Genomic DNA, 20,538 nt, shown 5'->3' on the forward strand with positions numbered 1-20,538 from the left:
TTTGAAAATGAACTTAATTTTTTTTAATGCTTTTTTTGAAGATATAAATCTCCAGTCAATTCCATTGGATTTTGGAATCCTGCAGACAATACGACAAGGATTCTTACAAGTTGTGTTTAGCGAGATAATCATAAATAAACGTACCTTTTATGATTTATGAAGCATTAATGTAGTCACCAAAAGTACAAAGCTAACGTTAGCATATAAGCAAATTGCATCCAAGGTTTAACATACTTTATTAAGCCTTAAACTTGTCTGTGTTGATGTGTTGGTATGTAATCTCCCCTACAACCCGTTAGATCTTATTTAAGCCTTGTTAGCTTGCTAGATTGCTAATCCAACAGCTAACTCGTTACTTCGAGACTCATTTCTGGGTTTAAGGAGTCATTCCTGTGTTCTATTAAGATAATCCCACATATTCTCGGTTTAGGTGTTTTCATGGGATTTGTTGCCTTATTGAAAAATAAAAATATTTCTAGTTGGAGACGAGGGACAAGAAGCCACAGATCAGAATCCAGCGGATGATCAGTAACTCGACAACAGCTGCAGACTTCTAAAGATTCAAAGCTGCTTCACTTAAAATCATCTTGAGCTTCATTCCCATGAACTGTAAGTGTTGGGAAAGTTTACTCTTGACCTCAAATGCTTACTAGCTCTGAAAACTACCATCCACATCTGCATGGCTGTAAGTACAAGTAAGTGGACCATGGTTAATTATTTTAGGTACATGTGTTGCTGTTATTCCTCCTTGTGCGTTAAAAGAAATTAAGTGTGGAGGAAGCAAAACCCTGTCACTCGTGTCAATTTCATGGTGAAAATATGAGCAAATAACATATGACAATAAAAAGACACAAAATCCCAACCGAGACGTGCCAAAAATACCACGTGTGGTTTTAACGACATAAATAAAGTGGACGAACGAAACAAAAAGCACTGGCAGTGAATATTTTGCAGCTTTTTTTCGGGAACATTTCGATATGTTTAAAGTAAATGTAACAAAGTCGGCCTCAAGTTTCCCCCAAAAAACGACATTCTGCTGCCAGTTTTGTGAAATGTGCAGGAGATAAAGCTGCTTTTAAAATCATAAACATGAAGGAAACGAGTTATAAATGTGTGAAAGCAGGATTTTTAACTTATAGAGAAGCACAGACACCGTAACAGTTTTGGTATTTACAATAGCAAAAAGGTAAAGTTATGCAAATATTACAAAAATTATAATCATGAAAGCAAAGAGTTTGATTCCTATACATTTTCTTTGCACATTAATAGTTAAAACACACGTAAGTTTCTCTCTGCGACAGACTGAGTAGCACCTGTACTCTCCTGAATCGTCTGCTGTGTAACCATGAGTTTGTCAGAAGAACTCAGGCAGAAGAAGAAACTGGTACAAGTTCAACTCTGCACAGGTGAAAAAGAAACAATGACAGTAATACTCCAGTATCTTAGTATATATTATTTGTCCTCACATTCAGTTGGCAGAAGCACATACTTTTACACCACGTCGTCGTCCCCTGCATCTCTACGTGGAAAACAGCGGGAGGAGAAGATGAGTGCGACTATCGGGGAGGGACAGAGTCAGTAACGGCCGGCGTGTCCTCAGTGAGGAGCGGAGCTGAGCACCGAACAAGGCTTGATTTTGAAAACGAAGATGTGAAGATGGCAGGCAATCTGGTTGCAAACACTGACACAGTAACGCACCAAGTCAAAGAAGGAAATGATCTGCAGGAGAGAGAGAGAGACGTCAGTCTTTACAGGCAGGAAAACACACTGTTTAAACACAAGGGACGGGCATTTTCACTGCGAACTATTCGACCATTATTAACCTCTTTTGTCATTTAATGGAGGTTAGCAAACAGCTTTCACAAGTGCTACAGCCACTGTCTGGCAGTAGAACCGCTTCACAACCAGGCGCCGGTAAAAACTGGGTAAAACATATATTTTATAGATGAGATAATAGTCGCATTAACTTTTCATTTTTTTTTATAAATGATTAATCAAAAATCATGCCCAGTCCCTATTAAAAAACAATAAATGGAAAACCTGATAAAAAGTTTGGTAAAAACTAAAGAAGTCTTAAGTTTTACTTTTATCTAAAAGTCTAAAAAGAACAATTTATGATTCTTTTGACTTCATAATTTTGAAAAAAAATGTGTTCATATTTTACACACTGACTATTTTAGTATTATTTTAATAATTATAATAAACTTAAAATATCTAGTATAGCATTTTTACAATGTTACTGGGTGCACAACAAATATAAAAAATACAATAAAACCATTATAATGAAGTATAAAATATTAAATAAAATATATAAAATACAAATAATTCAGGGTTAAGAGCCTTTTAAAAACATTTTTTTTAAATGTTAAAGGGGGACATTATGCTAATTTCAAGCTTCATATTTCACTGTGTGATACCTGTGGAGCAGCTTAGCATGATTTACAGTTAGAAAAACTGCTCTGTGCAGGCCCTCATACAGCCTCTGCCTGAAACAACTCAGTCAGCTCTGTCCCTTTAAGAAACCTTAACTGTCATTTATATATAAACTAGAGATAGACCGATATGTTTTTTTCAGGGCCGATACCGATACCGATTATTAGTAGTCAAGGAGGCCGATAACCGATATTTGAAGCCGATATTCATTTGCAGTGAAAGTGAAAATATTGGCTTCAAAATTTTGAATAATACAAACTCCAACACTTAACTTTGTTTAAATGTCTTTAAGCATATGCATCAGAGCCAAAATAACCCAGTTTTGAATTGATCTCTTATCGGCCGTCGAATTGAAGAAAAAAAAAAAAAAAAAAAAAAAAAGGGCGATGCCGATATGCGTCAAAATCCCGAATATCGGTGCCGATAATCGGCCCGGCCAATAATCGGTCTATCCCTTATATAAACAATGTATACCATCACTGAGTACATTTATCATAAGCTAGTATCATGTGTGAACTTACCAATGCAATCCATAGCACCACGTACTCATCAATAAAACTATTGAAATACTGATCCAGGAACAGAAGTCCTGGCCCCAGGAAGGCTAAATCATGGAGATGCATCTCACTTTTTGTCATATGTGCTACCTGAAGAAGACAGACAGACAGAAAAACACATTTAGTTTTTCTATGCAGGAACTAAATCAGACAGTTTTGACAGAGCTTATTTAGCAGTTTCCTGATTTCCTCGTTTCCTGAGATGATACTCAAAAATGTCAGTAACTGATTCTCATTTATCTGAGCACTCTAAAATACATGACGTTTGCATTGCATTTGTTCAGCATAACTTTGACCTTCCCTTTAAAAAAGTGAGTTTGACTTACAACTAATTTATTGGTGATTTTGGCCGAGACGAAGCCAAACGCCAGGATATAAAGACACGGATGTTTCTCGAAGAGCTGGACAGCAGACTTCTTGTATATCATCATCGCCAAAATTATAACTGAACCAATATGTAAGACAGGAGAGAGGACGCTGGTTCCCTGAGGACAGACACAAAATCAAAGACACAGACGGTTAAAATGAGCAGAAACATACTGACAGAATCAACCGATTGGTTCAGCCCTCTGCAGCACTTCTGACACCAACAAGAGGGAACATGTTTCTTATTAAGTTTTACTAATGCACCTGTGTGTCTCAGTTGTGTTTCTTGCATGTGATCTACCGTTTCTAACAATGTTCAAATGTTTTCTTTTAATCTGCATGGTGGAAGATAAACAGTCCTCGGCTGAGGAGTTACAGTTAGATAGATCTGGATACTGCAGGTTGTGTGCGTCTTCTACTGTATGTGTTAACCCCTTTTCACGCACGCACTCCTGACAATTTCCAGAAAATTTCAAGACAGGCTGCCCCTGAAATTTTCCAGAGTTGCCCTTTCACAAGTGTCCCTCACATCGGGAGATTTCCTGTTGGACAGGGAGGGTGGGGTCTCATGAGGCAGGACTGCAACTGCCGAACAATTTCGTTCACAGCTTCACAGCTCCTGAATCTCTTCCTCTCGCCAATTTGCAGACATCTTTGCTGTTGTTGTAATCTCTATTCACAGAATCTACAAAAAAGAAGTGTTCTGGTTTCTGTTTGTAGTACGTTTGTAGTCCGAGTAGTATTGACCAATCACGTATCAGCAGGCAAAACAGTCCGTGTGGAGAACAAAAGCAGGCGGAATGTAATCCTCCGTAATGCCATCCCAGCTCCCATCAGCAGTCATCCATCAACAATTTAGATATCTGCAAGTTCAGCTAACAATCTGTTAGATCAAAAATTCAACTTGAGATAAATTCCCTTGACGCTGTGTCACAAAAGCCGATCAACGTTTAGATTTCCCGACTTCCTCGAATGCATCAGAAATGATGGATCCGACCTCCGTTTTCATCTTAAAGTAGATTTCTTCTCCTCTTGAGGACAGACCTGACAAAGCTTCATGTTGACTTGTTACTAATCTGCATCATGATGTTGTTATTTCAGCAAACTTAAGAGACGTTAATTAAAGTCAATCACAAGAAAATCTGTTTGTTTTTCGGTTCATCCCGCTGAAGTAAGCCAGAGTGCAGCCTCTGTGTAACTTACTCTTTACACTGAAACTGAGACTCAGCACAAACAGATGAATGGGCGCTCCTCCGAGGGATGGAATGAACCAAGAGATGACAGCGTTTATTTTGCAGACATATCCGGAGGGGACAACTTCACTTTGATATGAACAAGCTGCTAACTGGACTTTAAGCAATGCAGCGCACGGAAAAGGAAGTCCTGGCTGGAAGTCGTTATCACTAAACGCTGGCTAAACCGGACACGCCTGACATGTTCACAGGTGTCGTCTTGTAAATGATCCTGCTTCTGCAGAAAGTCTGGGTGAAAAATTTGACCGTTTGCGTTCACACATGCAGCCCACCCTGACACAATGTCTGGAAATTTTCAGGAGTGCAGTGCATGTGTGAAAGTGGCTTTAGTCTTCCTTATCTAAAAGCAGACACCAGCCCTGTGCCACTGACTTTTTGATATGAAAGGTTATCTTGTCTTATCAGGAGAAGTGTTGAAGTTTCCAGACTTACTGCTATTGTGGATCCGTTTTTGCCCACGCCTCCTGTAAAAATAACTCTGAAGTAATTGGTGCAGGAGAAGATGGCTCCTAAAAATGTGCAGACGGCCGGAACCATTTTCATCTGGATATTTAGGATCGGAATCTAAAAATCAGGACATTAAAACACTTAAATTCAGAAAAGATAAAACAGCAAAAACATCAGAAGAAACTGTAATTTTCCAGCTATTTTTGTAACTTGTGAGTGTATTCAGCTGAACATCCACAACGAAAGCATCATGAGTAATGTTAGAGCCACGTTCAGAGTGACGTTCTCCGTGTTAATTACAGTAAACAAACCTGTTAGAGCACCACTACAAACATCATTACATAATTATGACACAAACAAGTCAAATTAACGTCAATCTGTAGGAATTAGAACCAATCACAATTACCATTGACTGCCAAAAAGCAGATCCTCCCACGGCGGCCAGCAAATACATGATTATTATGAAGATTTGCACCTCAGTCACATCAATGCTGAGTGGGAGGAGAAAGCAGAGTTTACAGTGAGGATTAGTGACGTCTGCCAGCACACAGTCCTGCAGCCTTCTTCCACAACGCACAGAGCTGATGGGAGGATGTGGTTTTACTTCTGTGCTATGCAAGTCTTTATTTGGAGATTAAAGAGGACAGTAGCTGCATTAAAGCTGCACTCAGTGACATGGATATTTGTCAGTCTGATCAACTTCAGATCGTTCAGATTGACAATTAATTTCAGCTCCATTTACTGACTGCACCTTTAATCAGAACTGACTGAATCTAAGTTCATTGTCCGCTCATTGTGGAAGGAGACAGCAGAGAGCCATGCAGCAGCAGCAGCAGCCAGGAGGTTTACCATCATGTTCCACAGGCAGGGACCCACAGTGGCTGTGAGCATCTGTAATCCTGCTAGACAGATCTGCAGCTCTGTTATGTCAAATCTACACACAGAATACATCCACATTTACTTTAACCACATCTAAACAAACTTAAATCTACACTGTATACAATATGAACAAAGTGAGTTTCAGTTTAAAGTCAAGCATCAAGTATCAAGATCCCAGTTTAGTTTTTCTTTGGCGCCCCCTGTGGCAATAAGTGGTAACTGCATGTGTTTTAAGACCTCTGCATGTGATGGTTCTGACTACATCGTCTAAATCTTAACATAGAATTTCTTTCTTTTTCTTTGTATTTGTGCTTGTTTTTGAAGTTTCGTGGCCTGTAGTCATCGATCTTTGTGTGTTCAGTCATGAGACTGTTCACTCCAGAGAACCAGAGAAAACAGTACACTGCTTCCTCCTACGCTCTCTGGCAGACCGAGCACTCCTGGGTGATGGATGCTGTTTGTGATGTTCTGGTAAAGATGACTAAAGACCCAGTTTGGAATACCAAAAAATACTTCAAATAAACGGCTTTCATCAGTGTGCCACAGGCTCAATCACCTTCATGTTGACTCATTTGGCAAACGATAGTGACCTTAAAAAACATTTAATTAACTGGAAATCTCCAAGATTATAAATTCAAACCACAGACTGTATAAAAAGATGGACGACATGACAGCTCCGTAAAAGTGAAGCCAAACCCTCTCTGTCGCCCCCTGCTGACTGGCTGCAGTATAGCTCATAAAGCCCGCCTCCTCCATGTTAACAGATGGGACATGAATCAAACTATAAAATCAAAATACACGTCAAATAATTTTTTCTCAAACATGGTTTCTGACATTATAATTAGTTCTTATCATGCTGATTTACGTCCAAGTGTTAATTTTTCTGACATGTTTATTTTTAATTAGTTATTGGATGCTGTCCAAACGATGATTGACAGCTCTGTTGACAAATACGGCTCCTGCAGCCGATCTGTTCCGGATTAGCAGAGTGGAGGAGACGTAAGTAAAACAATCACTACAGTCAAGTTCCCAGATCTGTGAACGTTAACCTCGACCAACACAAGAAGCTGTTCTGCTGATAAACACGCCGGTGAGCAGGATCCTTGCTGTTTTTTTCGGTAACTTAAGTGTGTGTGGCAGAAGTGGCTATGGCGGCTCCACTCGCCGATTTCTACTGCGCGGACTCTGGCTCCAAATGACGTCACCATCGCAAGATGGCAGCGCCTATCAAGGGGGCTATTTTGGCATTAATTCCTTACAATGAGAGCGGATGGAGACGCGTCGTCCATCTATATATACAGTCATTGATTCAAATAGCATCGTTTTGATTTTGTTTTGAAACATGTTTTGGATACTGACAGTGGTGACTAATAATTACACTCAGACCTGAAAAGAACTCAGATGTAACTCCTTGGATGAGTGTCTGACTCACATGCCGAAGCGCAGCGTTCCTGACACGTATGTTTGCCAGTGGGCGCAGTAGAACATGAACATCCCGGCGAAGCAGCAGAAGAACATCCAGTCCGGGTTGGTTCCCATCTGCACAGCTATACTGGTTCCCAACACCACAAACACTGCAGAGAAAAACACATGGACACAAGCAGAGTTAGCATCAATTTAAAACAGACACACAGGGAAACAGATCAAACAGGGAGTGACTGACCAGTGGAGAGGGAGTCACAGCCGTGATCGAACAGCTCGCCCAGCGGAGAGCTGCTATTGGTGCGTCTGGCCTGCTTCCCGTCGATGGCGTCCAGTGACTGGTAGATAAACAGACCCACCGCACACAGCAGGTACGCCCAGAGAGGAGCCTGGAACACATTAATGGAGCACGGTCAGTCTACATTAGAGGCCACAAACATAAAGCTGAGCAGAATCGGCTCCGTGTCAAAGTGTGCATAAAAGCCTCCCTGTTTTTCTTCTTGTAAATGCAAACACCTCCTATATATTAGTCACTTCTCTGCTGCTCTCAAGTTATTTATTTATTTTAAAGATTATTTTTTGGCTTTTGCCTTTATTAGATAGGACAGCTGAAGAGAGACAGCTGACAGCTGACTAGCATAACACATGTAAAAATAATAATTAAAAAAAATAAACAACTGGAGTTAGTTAGTAAATAAAAACAGTGTTTGTGTTTCCTTGAATATATCTAAACATAAAGACTGAGCAGTGAAACGTTCTGAATGGTGTCTCACCTGTTCGGTGGCAGTGGGGCAGTAGTAGACGAGCACGAGGGTGGTGAAGACGTTGGTGGCGAGGCCGATGATGGTGATGAGGTTTGGGGCGATCCAGGAGGGGACTCGTCCCACCAACCACTCCCAGTAACGCTGCATCAGAGGCTCCAGCAAGGAGCGTCCAGCACTGCTGTACCTGCAGGGACGATTAACAGAAGGTCAGAAATACAGATGATAATGTCAGAATTATGACAGTTAATTTGTTAGGTTTGTGAAAACACGTTGTACAATCATGTTTTCCTTCAAACTGTGCAGAACCATAGAAACAGTAAAAATAATCAAAACAGCTCAATAGCTTTTGTCTGACAAAGTGTGAAAATGGCACAAAAACCCCTTTCATAGAAGAGAACCACAAATGAGGCTTATCAGCACACACTGAACCCGTCCACATGAGACAGTTTAACCTCTGGGCACTACTGCATGCACATCCCAAACATGACACTGCTAAATCACACAACTAGATAAGCTAAATGTACATAAAATTAAATATCTCCTGACTATCTGCAATAGAGCAGGAATCACTGATACCTGTGCTCCTCCAGTCTCTTGAGCTGGTGTCGGGACAGGGGGGGTGAGGGCAGCTCGATGAGCCTGCGCAGCACCCCGGGGGCCAGCCAGCAGGCCGCCTCCATGCCCATGCCCTGCCCGGGGTCCTTGTCCCGGCCAAGGCTTCGGCGAGAACGCAGGCCCCCCCCTTGCTGCTGCCCCGTCGCGCTCATGGAGCCCTGCTGCCTGCTGGTCTGGTCCCCGATGGGTCTGGCTCTGGCTCTGCCACTGTCCTGCCGGAGGGGCTAAAGATCCACAATGGGGCTGGGTGGACTGGGCAGCACCATGGAAAAAAGAAGAAAACATAACTATGCAGTACTGTGAAAATATCATCATAAATATAGCAGCCAGGGGAACATTTTAACAGAGACTGAGCTATAGAGGACTTTTGAGACTGATGTCACAGTTTACTGATGTCACAGTTTACAGATGTGGCGACTACTACAGACTGAAGGTGGGTTGTTCTGTAACAAATAACTTTTATAAGGAATATTAAACATTTTTATACTTTTAGAATAGAATTGTGAACTATGTATTTGGAATGGGGGTCTGCTTAACAACATAATGACATAATTTCTTAATCACTCCAACGACTGTTTTCTGCAGTATATCTTTTGGGGAAAAAAAGTTTTTTATAGCGGTACATCAGAAAATATGCTCCATTACAGATATCTGTGACATGCCCATATCGGCCTGATACTATTGGAAAAAGGATATATATTGATCAGCATGAACTAAGGCTGCTGCACCTACTTTTTATTTTCTAAATGAATCAATCACAAAAAATAAAAAATAAGACAAAGAGAAGACAGATGAATATAAAGGGAGAGAAAACAAGACAAAAAACCAACTAGTAGTAATTACATATAGATCACTTCATAGGTTATAGATGATTAATAGCTCATTTTAAGTCAGAGGATAGATTGTACCCATATAGAAAACGACACGTACCACAAATACAGTAATCAATGATTCTATTGATTTGTTTCTCATTCAGTCATCCACTTCAAAACCCAAGGCTATTCAGTTCCCAATAACATAAAACAGTGAGAGCAAAGAACAAATTCTCGCTGCCAGCAGAGAGTGGTTGATGTCTCAGACATGACATGATCAGTAATCAAATGGTGAAGTCAGTCCCCTCAAACCACTTGATGCCTCAGGGACCAGAATGGCCAGAAACCGCCCTGACCTGTCTCAAACGTTAGTGTTAGCAGGGCTGAATACATCAAGAGTAACCTGCCACCAAATGACTGCTCACACTACTTAACATATATGACATATTTCACTGTGAATACTAAGCATAACTGCAGACAGGCTTTTAACGGGGTTTAATGACCTCACTGTTATCGCTGTTCAGATCAAAGACAGTATGAAAATTCTGCGTTACTAAACTGACTCTTGTGACTGTCAGCAACACATGCGCTACTGACAACAAACAAACAATCTGCTTCAGCGGTTTCCTAATTCTCCCTAGCATAGCTACTCTCTGCTAGCTAAATAAATGTCAGTATTGCTGATGCCGAAGATTAGCATTAGCGGGGCTGGTTGTAACGTCCGCTCAGCAAGTTGCTACGGAAGACCTGTGTCACTTTAATAATTTAAAGTCAATAGCCTGCTGATGGCTTTAAATCACTTCTTCATACAAACATTGCTGAATATATCACTTCACATTTGAGATATTGAAAAAACAAGACTATCCTATAGACACCTCCCGTAAGGACTGCGGCTAGCTTGAGCACACTAGCTAACCCAAAGACAGCTAGCTTGTTGCTGAACTGACGGATGTAACGGTGACTGACCTGGCCGATTAAAGGACGAGCGCCGCGGACAGTCCGAGGGGCGGTGGGGACGCTTCAAGCCGACAGACAGGACCTCTTTGTGGGTGGTTTGTTTCAGAGTTCCCTCTTATGACTTTAATACCGGAGGGACGTTTACAGCTGTAGATGGATCACCACGACCGGTGTCACGGTGGCTGTCACAGCAAGCTAGTTAACGTTAGCTATCCCGGAAATATCGCGATGCTGTCACGGTTACGGTGTCCTTGCCGCCCTGAGTTTGGTCTCACAGGCAGGAAAACATCCTCGTCTTCCTTCTTCTTCTCTGATGTTTCGAAGCTTAGACTCTTTGGTGCATATTCTGCTCTCCACAGGACAAATACTGTATTACCTACATTACCTGTAGCACGAACCAACAGTCAGTCAATACAGTCTTTTGTAATAAAAAAAAAAGAAAAGTGAAACAAATGAAAAGTCTGATAGACATTTATATATTAATTCAATGAGAAATGATTAACACATCAGACTGTACTTCTATTAAAGTCTTAACACAGGCAGAAATCCTGCTTTGAAATGATCTTGTTGTTTCAAGGAATGTTGCTTTTCTTTCTCTAGATAAATAAATAAATTCACCTTTAATTGCTCGATAAACAAGCTTTGTTATCTTGATAGAATAAGATAAATAACCTGAGATACTGGCATTAAAAACTTAATTGCAAGCACAGCCTGTTTTGGCTTTGGTATCTGAGAAGTATGCAGAGTCACATTTTTTCATTAATTCACTACCGTGTTAGCATTTGAAGCCATTCCTCTGCAGATATCAGGCTGATGTAAAGGAACATAAACAGATGGATCAGCGAGCAGGTTGTCTTTGCTCAAACTGTGCTAAACATAGTCGAAGCATCTGGTGGGATAACATATATTAGTCTACATTCTTATATTAGTCATAGGTTTCAATTGAGTTGTACTTCAGTTCAATTCAAATTGCTTTATTGGCATGAAAATTCAAGAACAATGTTTCCAAAGCATCAAAATACAATTTGCCAAAACACAATGACAGTAATTTCAGCACACACATTTCAACAAATGTTTCAGTGTTTCTTAACAAATTATAAATGAATCCTGATGCTTGAGAACATTTTGTTGTTTGGTTGTGTGGTCCAGTCCTCAGTAGTGTGATATAAAGACAAAGATTGTTTCTGTGCCTCTGCTGAACCACCTTCAGGCAGCTGAATCGCTTCATTACTACATTTTTAATCTGCTTTCTAACACATCTGCAGCTGAACGGATGTCTTGGCACTGTGGATGATTTTGTTGTTGTGTTTTTATGAGTTTTATCCTTCAAATAATAAATCAATATATTTTAAGTATCTGTACAGTAGCTTCATGTTTGTGCATCAGTGTTGCGTCAGGGCTCTCTGTCTGGCAGCTGAGTCAGGTAGGGATTGTTAAAGAAGTCTCTCAGGAGGCTCTGGACCCGGCTGGGCTGGGGGCTCTCAGCTGCAGGGACCAGCGTAGGATTCAGAGCCAGGTTCAGGGACTTTGTGGGGTCTAAAGCGACTGACCGAGTCTGGGCGGTGTGAAGACCCTTGATGGCGCTGGACAGCCAGATGAGTCTCTTTAGACTCTGGATGTTTTGGCTGCGGTCGTGCATCAGCTGGTGTTCAGTCACAGCTCGGCGACTGCAGGGACAGGCAGGAAGGATGTTGTGTTAAACCAACTTATTTCATACACTTATTGGGAAAGAAGAGTTAGTTTGAAAATAAACATAAAGAACAGACAGAAAAAGCCAAAAACAAAATGTGAATCTGATTACTAACTGATTGTAAAAGTCCCCAAAACTGCAGTTCCTTGAGTGGCCACTTGAGGCTGGCTCCAGAAGTGAGCCAATCCCCATAAGGTCCCATATTTACAGCAGAATTAAACATGTTTACAGCCTGGTATCAAAACCGTTTGGGTCTCTTCTCCAATCATAACATCTGGACTGTGGTTACATTTTAAATACAGTAACTTAATTCAAATTCAAATTATTTTAAAGGTAAAAATTAGGGGTCGCTTTCAGTGACAGGTCGTGTGTTAGGGGTCAAATCGGCTAATTGAGTTGCTGAACTTTATATCATGTTTGTGTTTATGGTTTTGATGCCTTCTGGAGAATTTTTCACTCAAATATCGGACAAAAAAACATGGCTTGCTGAGCAATTAAATATACAACAAACCATTTAAGAAGACTGTCTCAAGCTTTTTTCTCCAAGTTCTGCACACACTGATTTTCTTGTAGGAGTCAGGATTGTTGTTGCCATGGCCCAAACTTTATTATTACTCAAATGAGTCTTTTTGCAGCAGATTCAGTGATTCAAGCTGATCTTAGGGTTCAGTTTGGAGCAGGAAGTTTTATTTTTTTAACTCTGAGTCTATTTGATTTTTCTTTACTAGAAGGCTATTTTCTTTTTCAGATCCCTGAAGAATAGATTCCTCTAAACTACAGTTAATGTACCCATTTCTTGAGTTAAAGCTGTTTCTCACCTCTTGTTCTCTTCACACTGTCCAGACGTAGAGACGATAAGAAGCATGACAGCGAGCAACTGAACAGGTCTGTGTGACGTCTGCATCTTCTGGAACAAAACAGCAGAAAACATCACATCAAGTGAAAGAGAAAAAGAACGACAAGCATCAAAAAACGTTTAGTTTCTGGATTTATTTCAACTATTCAGTAAATTAGATCAATAGTTCAATAGTTTAGATCAATGTAGGGCACTTGACCCCTGAAGAAATATCTAGTTGTAGCCCTAAATCAATGGTTTGAAACTGCATGTCCACTGCTTCTGAACAGTTCAACCAAAGACGAGTCGAAACAAGTAATATTTCGCAAACAGTCGTGACCACGCCCCTTTTTGTTGGATAATAAACTGAAGGTATAAATGCATGTTTGAACAACTGTTCAGCAGGAAGAACAGTTTTAAGAATCAGATTACAAGGTAAAAAAAAAGGAAGGAGAAATTCACAACAAAGAAGATAAAACAAGTACATTTATTACACAGCTGTGTTGAACACTTGATTCTGATTGGTTAATTACGACATTCCGAGGTCTGTTATTTCTCGATATCAGTCTGTTGTTAAGAAAAAAAAACCTTGCCAGGGACGCGGCTCTAATCACCACTTCGTGTCGGGGTCCTGCTCATGCTGTCGGGGTTCCATTCTGTGATAACAACCTGCTCACTACACATTAACCCTTACCTAAGATTTAAGGCAATAACATTAGCAATTTAACCTTTGCTACATTTGTCTCAGCTGTATCAATATTTTTATCTTGAAAATTGCCTGGTGTAAATTAGTTTGTGGAGCACAGAAACATAAAACAGGTCCTTTCTTGGCACCTGCAGCTCGAGCCATGACTGAACATACATGCGGATTTCTCCTAATTGATGAGCAGACAGCGAGAGATGTTACAGGTAATTGTTTCAGAGACCAATGACGATGTCAGAGCAGCAATGTAAATATCTCATTAGCACCTCTGTGTTTGCCTCCATCCAGCCTTCAAGTCTATTTCTAATCCTATTTCGCTTTATGAATCCTGAAGCAAATTCTTGAGCCAGGTTGCTCCAAAGTTACAGTACAAAGAAATTAGAAACACAAAATAACTCAGATATACACTACCAGGCAAAAGTTTGGACACACTTTCTCATACAAGTGAATGGGAAAGTGTGTCCAAATTTTGACTGGTAGTGTAAGTGAAATGTACAATATAAAGTGTACAGGTTAAATACCAAGAGACAGTGCCTGATAGAACAATAGTACAGTAAGATATTAACTAAATAAAGCTTGGTAAGTTAAGTAATAGTACATTGACAGTCGTATTAGCAGTGAAAATAGGAAGTAATGAAAACCTTATATTACACGAGATGATGACTGTTAAGATAATAGTGCGTGGTCATTTTAAAATTTTGATTGCACAAGAGAGTGAAATCTGACTTTTAATATTTTAATATATTAATATTTTATAAAGGTTAATAAATATTTTAAGCCATGAATTGCTGATATTATATTTGAAAATTACATTTTATGGACATATAAAGTATTTTTTCCCTAAATTCAACAGTAAAATTTGTCCTTTAAATTGCCTGAGAATCATAAAAGTGTTTGTTCAACACAGGCGAACATGTCGAACATAAACATTTACAGAAATAACTTTTAGCGCAATAAAAGAAAACATAACAGAAGTGTAAATAAAATCACACTAGAATAAAAACTACTTATTTAAATTAAAATGAAATAAAAACTCATCTAAAGGTACTCACAGAGTCCCCGATGGTGTCACACAGCAGCTCCTCTAATGATCAGACACTTTAAATGACTCCAGGTTCAACCTTTCAGACCTTTTATAAAGCCCCCGACACACACACACACACACACGGTTTATCAGACCTCCCACAGGCTTTAGAGTCAGAACAAATTCAAACTTTGATTTGCTAATGAAACAAACGTCAGCACCATCATCTCTCTGACTCTGCGTCTGCAGGTTGAAAATATCAAACATTTCTTGGGTTATTTGCGTTAACACAATCCCAAACTGTCTCCTGCACCTCACACACACTCACTTTACATAATCAGGTGTTTTGAAAAGGAGGATGAGATTCAATTGAGGGATTATCATTTCTCGATTTTCTGGTCTAATCCGCCCGCTTCGTTTCGGAGCGATTCAGCCGTCTGACAAAGGAAAACGTATAAAAATGGCTTTGAATGGTTGTGTAGATATTTAGAGTGCAGACACACACAGAGATGAGTCAGTGAGGATAAACGGAGCGTCAGCAAACTGTCCATCACTTCAGGTTTAAACTTTTCTAAACTCCCTCTCTGTAGTTAAGATGCTTGTCGCCTGGAGCTGCTCTGACATTACGACGCTAATGAACACAAATCAGCTGCAGTCTCCGGTCTCCACGGTGTCCGCACAGTCACAGAGAGAGACGCAGTCATCCTGACAACACCTTCCGGGGCGAGTTTCCCCCGGTGAGAAATGCAGGCTGAAGTCAGAGGCTCGTGGGCGAGGAGAAGCGATTTAGTTCATTAGGGAGAGAATGACGGCGGAGTGAAGACGATCAGAGACAAAAGGAAAGAGAAAGGTGAGGATGAAAAGAAAGAAAAAGAGAAGGAATCAGCAGGTGGAAGTAAAGACTTCACAAAGGCCGTTCAGACTGTGCCTGTGTTTACAAATCCTTCACTTCTGTTTGCAAAATCAATAATTAAAAGCTATAAATGAATCGAAATATTCTTAAAAATAAGGGGGGCAAATCTGCAAGCTCATGTTTTATTTGCTTTGGCAGATTTCCAGACAGCCTGATTGAGTTCAGTCCAATCTAAACTGTTTATCTAATATGCCTCACTTTAATACAATGATAACCAAGATGGCTGTCGCTGACGTGGATAAGCCTGAATCTGCTGTCACGTCACTAGCTGTGTCTTCAGGAGCCGCGTTCAGCGAAGGACGTATTTGAAGGCCGATTGCGCGTCAAAGGCTGTCTTAATTCAAAGGCTCCTTCAGATGCAGCCGACTAATCCTACTTTTCCCAAGCCACGAAGGATCCAGTGGGGTGCATCCTTCATGGCCCAACGTATCCTGAGCTTCATTACGCACCAATTCAAACGAGATGGCGGACTGAAGCGGCCGAGGAATACACTTTATATGTGAAAGTTTTTGGTTTCAACTCAGTCAAATAGCTAGAGATACAAATGTTTAAAATAACCAAAGGGGCCTTGAAACAAATTATCTTTAAAAAAATAGATCAAAGATGAGTTTGAGTTTCATTGTCTTCGGCGGCACCTTTGATGGTAAACGGTAAAGGTGGAAGCACACTTCCAAATTTAACCAGACATCTACGATTGGCTCCAGTTGTAACTCTTGATTTTCCTGGCTGACGGTCGCTTCCCTTTTTAGACTGTTTACTTCATCTGAGCGTCGAGTTCGTTTCTTTTTCTTTGGATTTTCACTTATTTTTGAAGTTGTATCTGTATTCGTCGATCTTTTCTTTGTTTGTTCAGCCATAGTAGATTACTGTTTACTCGCAACACTTGCAGAGAAAGGAAAAGCAGCTGCTTAGCTCCGCCTACCCTCTCTGGCAGACCAACCACTGCTGGGTGATGGAAAACGCGTCACTAACTGGGCGCCGCTTGTGATTTTTTCCTTGAATGTCACCACAGACACCCAGCCTGTAATAATACTATATACTGCAAATGCAAAGGCTTTCATCAGTGCGCCATAGGCTCAATCACCATTGTGTAACCTCATTCAGCGATAGATATTGACTTAACAGACATTTATTGAAATGAAAATCTTTGAGATTATTACTTTAAGTTACGAGATGTTAGCTATGATAGCTAGTTAGCCAGCTAACTACGCGTTGCTAGGCGACAGGAGCAGCACTTTGTGACGCAAGGGTAAAGGTCCGGTTTCCGACGGGGGGCGACACTCCGCCTGCGTACCTGCTTGGATCTCAGGGCCTCACTGCGCTCCTCATGTGAATAGACAGGCACACAACGATCCGCGAGTAAATGCCCGGCGCTCTATGTGTGGTAACCATGGAAACGCTTCTGTGCACTACTGTATCCCTGCCGGTACAACTGCACTTTCTCTATAGGCTATAACAACTAGCTACATTAGCATAGTAGTAACTAAACCATTACCAACTAACGTGACGTATAGCCTGGCTTGAACTAACGTTACCTGATGCATCCAGTCTTACGCTGATGATCTGCCATGCAAAAGCCCTCCTGTTTATGTCTACAGAGTGGTTATATCCATGGGACCTCACATACAGCAAGGATCAGTCTCTCATCCATTGTGATTTTTGTGGTTACTACTGCGTAGAAAAAAGTTCAAGAACTTTCAACTGTGTGCGTGTGCGTGTGCGTGAGACGAGCACAACGGCGACAGTTTCACATTTAATCCACTAGGAGCATGTGAGATGCTATTAATCCGCTGTGTAAGACTGAGATCTGTTGATTAAATGAGCGTCAGATTTACTCCTAAGTTTAGAGATAAACGACTTCCACCCAAGACTTCCTTTTCACTGCGCTGCTTTGTTTACATTCCTATTAGCAACTTGAGAAGCGACGTGCGTTCAGATCAAAAGCAGAAAGATGTTGTGACGCCGGGATCTCTTTATGGTTGACCACCGTTTATTCTGATAAACACTTGTGACAGCTACAAAGATAAACGAACACACATGACCCTGTTACACTGGTGGGGAGGGTCCAGACTAATCTGACCTCACAGAGTTCAGAAAGGTTTCTAGGCTGCTCTTATTTCTTACTTTTTGTTGCCTCCTTGTCTCCTCTCTCCTTTGTCCTTCCGCATGTGATCCAAAAATCAATCACACGGCGCCATCGTGAAGGATGGCTCATTGCTTAAAATGCATCTGAAGGAGAGAGAGTATGTAAGAGAGGAGTATGGAGGCTCTCTGGAGAAGCATATGAGTGAGGATACAGAGTATTTTAACTCATTAAACACATTTTTTTCTCTATTTTGGGCCTCCTTGTCTCGACCGTACTCTCGCCTATCATTCCAAAATCGATCTTAGGCCGCAATCTGATGTTTGTCTCAGTTCCTTAAATTCCTATCAAAGAGAGAGCGAAGCGTCTTGCCAAAGGAGCGTTTATCGAGGATGCACTGGTGTCTTTTCTACACCTGAGAGATGTGACACATACTGCTTGAAATAATATTAAGTTGTCAGAAAAGCTTTTATGTTCAGATTTAAGCAAAAGCAGAGCAGAAACACATGAACACAGCTGATTAAGTCCCTTGTCAAGGTGATAAATATGTCAGCTGAAGCAGTGATTTTCTTCCCTTTTTAATTCTCACCTATATATATTTTAGTGCGACTGCGGCCCAGTGGTAGAGTGGGTTGCCTTCTAATCAGAAAGTTGGCAGTTCGATCCCCAGCTCCTGCAGTCCACCTGTTGTGTCCTTGCCACTAAACCCCAAATTACTCCTAAAGTTGTAGCCATCAGCGCGAGAATGTGAGTCAGAATAATCAGCTGTGATTTGTATCTGTTGTTTGTACACTTGCTGGTCTGTTGCGTATTATCTTATTAGCTCTGAACATATTTTTCAGCATACTTATTTTTATATGCCCTTATTGTAATGTTGCACTATCCACTTTGCTGCTGTAACACTGTAAATATTTCCCTGTTGTGGGACGAATAAAGAATTGTCTTATCTTGTTCTGCAGCAGGCGGTGCTTCAGGTGTAACGCAGCCCGTCTCCACATGGGGGCAGCGCTGCACTGAGCAGCAGAGTGCTGCTGAAGAAGAGGAAGTCTTGTTTCACAACAGCTGGGGCTGCAGATTTAGGAGGAGTCTGAAAACACTGCATTTCACTGATAACATAGAATACAATTACAGTGAGTCTGGTTGAGAGCGCTCCCTAGTGGAGGCAGTGTTCATTACAGCTACAGGTGTCTTGAAGCCTCACCAGCAGTGTTCAGATCATTCTCGTCATTAATAAGATAAATACGACACTCGATCAAGAAGTTTAAGTAACCACTTGATTTCAACAGTGAAGTCAATGTCTAAAATGTGCAGTCTTTCTAATGGCCAGCAGGGGGCGACCCCACTGGTTGAAATATAATGTCAGACTCTATAGAAGTCTATGAGAAAATAAGCCGACTTCTCATTAGATTTTTACCTCAGTAAACATTTCCCTGAGGAGTTTGAGGTCTCAGTCCCTTCTTTCAAGTTCTTTGACACAGCTGGATGTTCATTTTGTAAATTACGGTCCTATTTAGAGTAAAATAGATGATAAAGCATTTAGGGCTTTAGGACTTTAGGGCTTTAGGGCTTTAGGGCGTGGCTAGCTGTGACTAACAAGTCGCCTACAAGGCTTTGAGACCATAATGTATGTAAAGTAAAAGTACATATTCTGCAGTAAAATGATCTCCATCAGTGTTTCACTTTTACTTCTTTAGACATGGTTCACTGATTTTAACTACTATAAATGCAGTTGGATAGATTAATCTGCAGCAATGCATCATGGTCTGTCAGAGCATCTAATGTCTGCAGTATCTCTGTCCTGTGATAAACACTGAGAGGTTGGACTCTCAGGTCAACGTCATTATCATCCTCAGGTGTGGGAACAAAAATCCTTTACTGTCAGACAGGAATATTCTGTGGTAAAGCAGTGATCAAAGATGGCCGCCGTATAAATGTGATGTCTGTTTTTTTAAACTCTGTGCTGCTTATAATCCTTTATCCTCCTCTCTTTTAACTTTGATTTATGATTTATAACAAAAGATACAATAAAGACGACAACAATGATGGTCATAACTACGACAATAACTTAATTAGATTTACAAATAATTTAGGCAAACTTTAAAACATTTGGAGTTCAGTTTAGTAAGTCTACTTTAATAAGGACAAAAAAAATAAGAGGACAAAGTCATATCCTTTTAAAAGTGGATACAATGAGGGAATTAAAAAGCTTTGTATCAAAGGATTTGTCTGGTTTTATTTATTATTTTTCTTGTTGTCATCGGATTACACGTATATTCCAAAAACTAAAATGTGTTACATCAGTCCGTGCATGATTTCTGACTTCCTGTTTGTGGCTCTCAGCTCCTTTGGTTCCTACTGAAGATGTAAATCTTTTAAATTAGCTCGGGGATGGGAGGAGGAATATACTCTGTGAAAATTAAGTTTTTTCGTTTTTTTTTAGATTGAAATGATTTATGAAACAAGTTATCTGAATATTCTCCGAGGTTAAATGTCAAATTTGGTTCCTTGACAACCAAACCTATATTTTGTGAATACATTTGTGGCTTTAATCAAAGACAATTTATTTTTTTCCCCTTCAGTTAATTCATAATTTAAAATACATTATTTTTGTCATGTTGATTCAGGGCTTTAATTTAGAAATTCTGAACTTTGTCAAACTTATTTATGATTTTATAACATCAGAGAATATTTGAATACTGTAAGTGTGGAAAGTGAGTTTTTTTCACTTATTTATGACTCAATAATCTTAGAAAATATAAGAGTTATTGTCTTGTAAATATCTGTT

General features: G+C 40.3%; 2 protein-coding genes across 2 annotated transcripts; both read right to left on the reverse strand.

Annotated features, from left to right (window-relative positions):
* cept1b (choline/ethanolamine phosphotransferase 1b) lies at nt 1-10,686 on the reverse strand. Its single transcript, XM_069678686.1, has 10 exons — nt 10,515-10,686; nt 8,698-8,988; nt 8,131-8,305; nt 7,599-7,746; nt 7,368-7,509; nt 5,463-5,547; nt 5,042-5,173; nt 3,317-3,475; nt 2,955-3,080; nt 1-1,719 (listed from the first exon to the last, which is right to left on the reverse strand). Exons 2-10 carry the CDS (start codon nt 8,886-8,888, stop codon nt 1,597-1,599), a joined length of 1,281 nt encoding a protein of 426 aa, XP_069534787.1. The 5' UTR covers nt 8,889-8,988; nt 10,515-10,686; the 3' UTR covers nt 1-1,596.
* An 878-nt stretch (nt 10,687-11,564) lies between these two features.
* On the reverse strand, nt 11,565-14,818 carry pth4 (parathyroid hormone 4). The gene is made up of 3 exons (XM_069679019.1): nt 14,786-14,818; nt 13,014-13,102; nt 11,565-12,172 (listed from the first exon to the last, which is right to left on the reverse strand). Exons 2-3 carry the CDS (start codon nt 13,097-13,099, stop codon nt 11,899-11,901), a joined length of 360 nt encoding a protein of 119 aa, XP_069535120.1. The 5' UTR covers nt 13,100-13,102; nt 14,786-14,818; the 3' UTR covers nt 11,565-11,898.
* Between the last annotated feature and the right edge of the window lie 5,720 nt (nt 14,819-20,538).

The sequence above is a fragment of the Semicossyphus pulcher genome, unplaced genomic scaffold, assembly GCF_022749685.1.
Source record: "Semicossyphus pulcher isolate SPU_LCO1_2020_fin unplaced genomic scaffold, fSemPul1.0.p SCAF_3, whole genome shotgun sequence".
Lineage (NCBI taxonomy): Eukaryota > Metazoa > Chordata > Actinopteri > Labriformes > Labridae > Semicossyphus > Semicossyphus pulcher.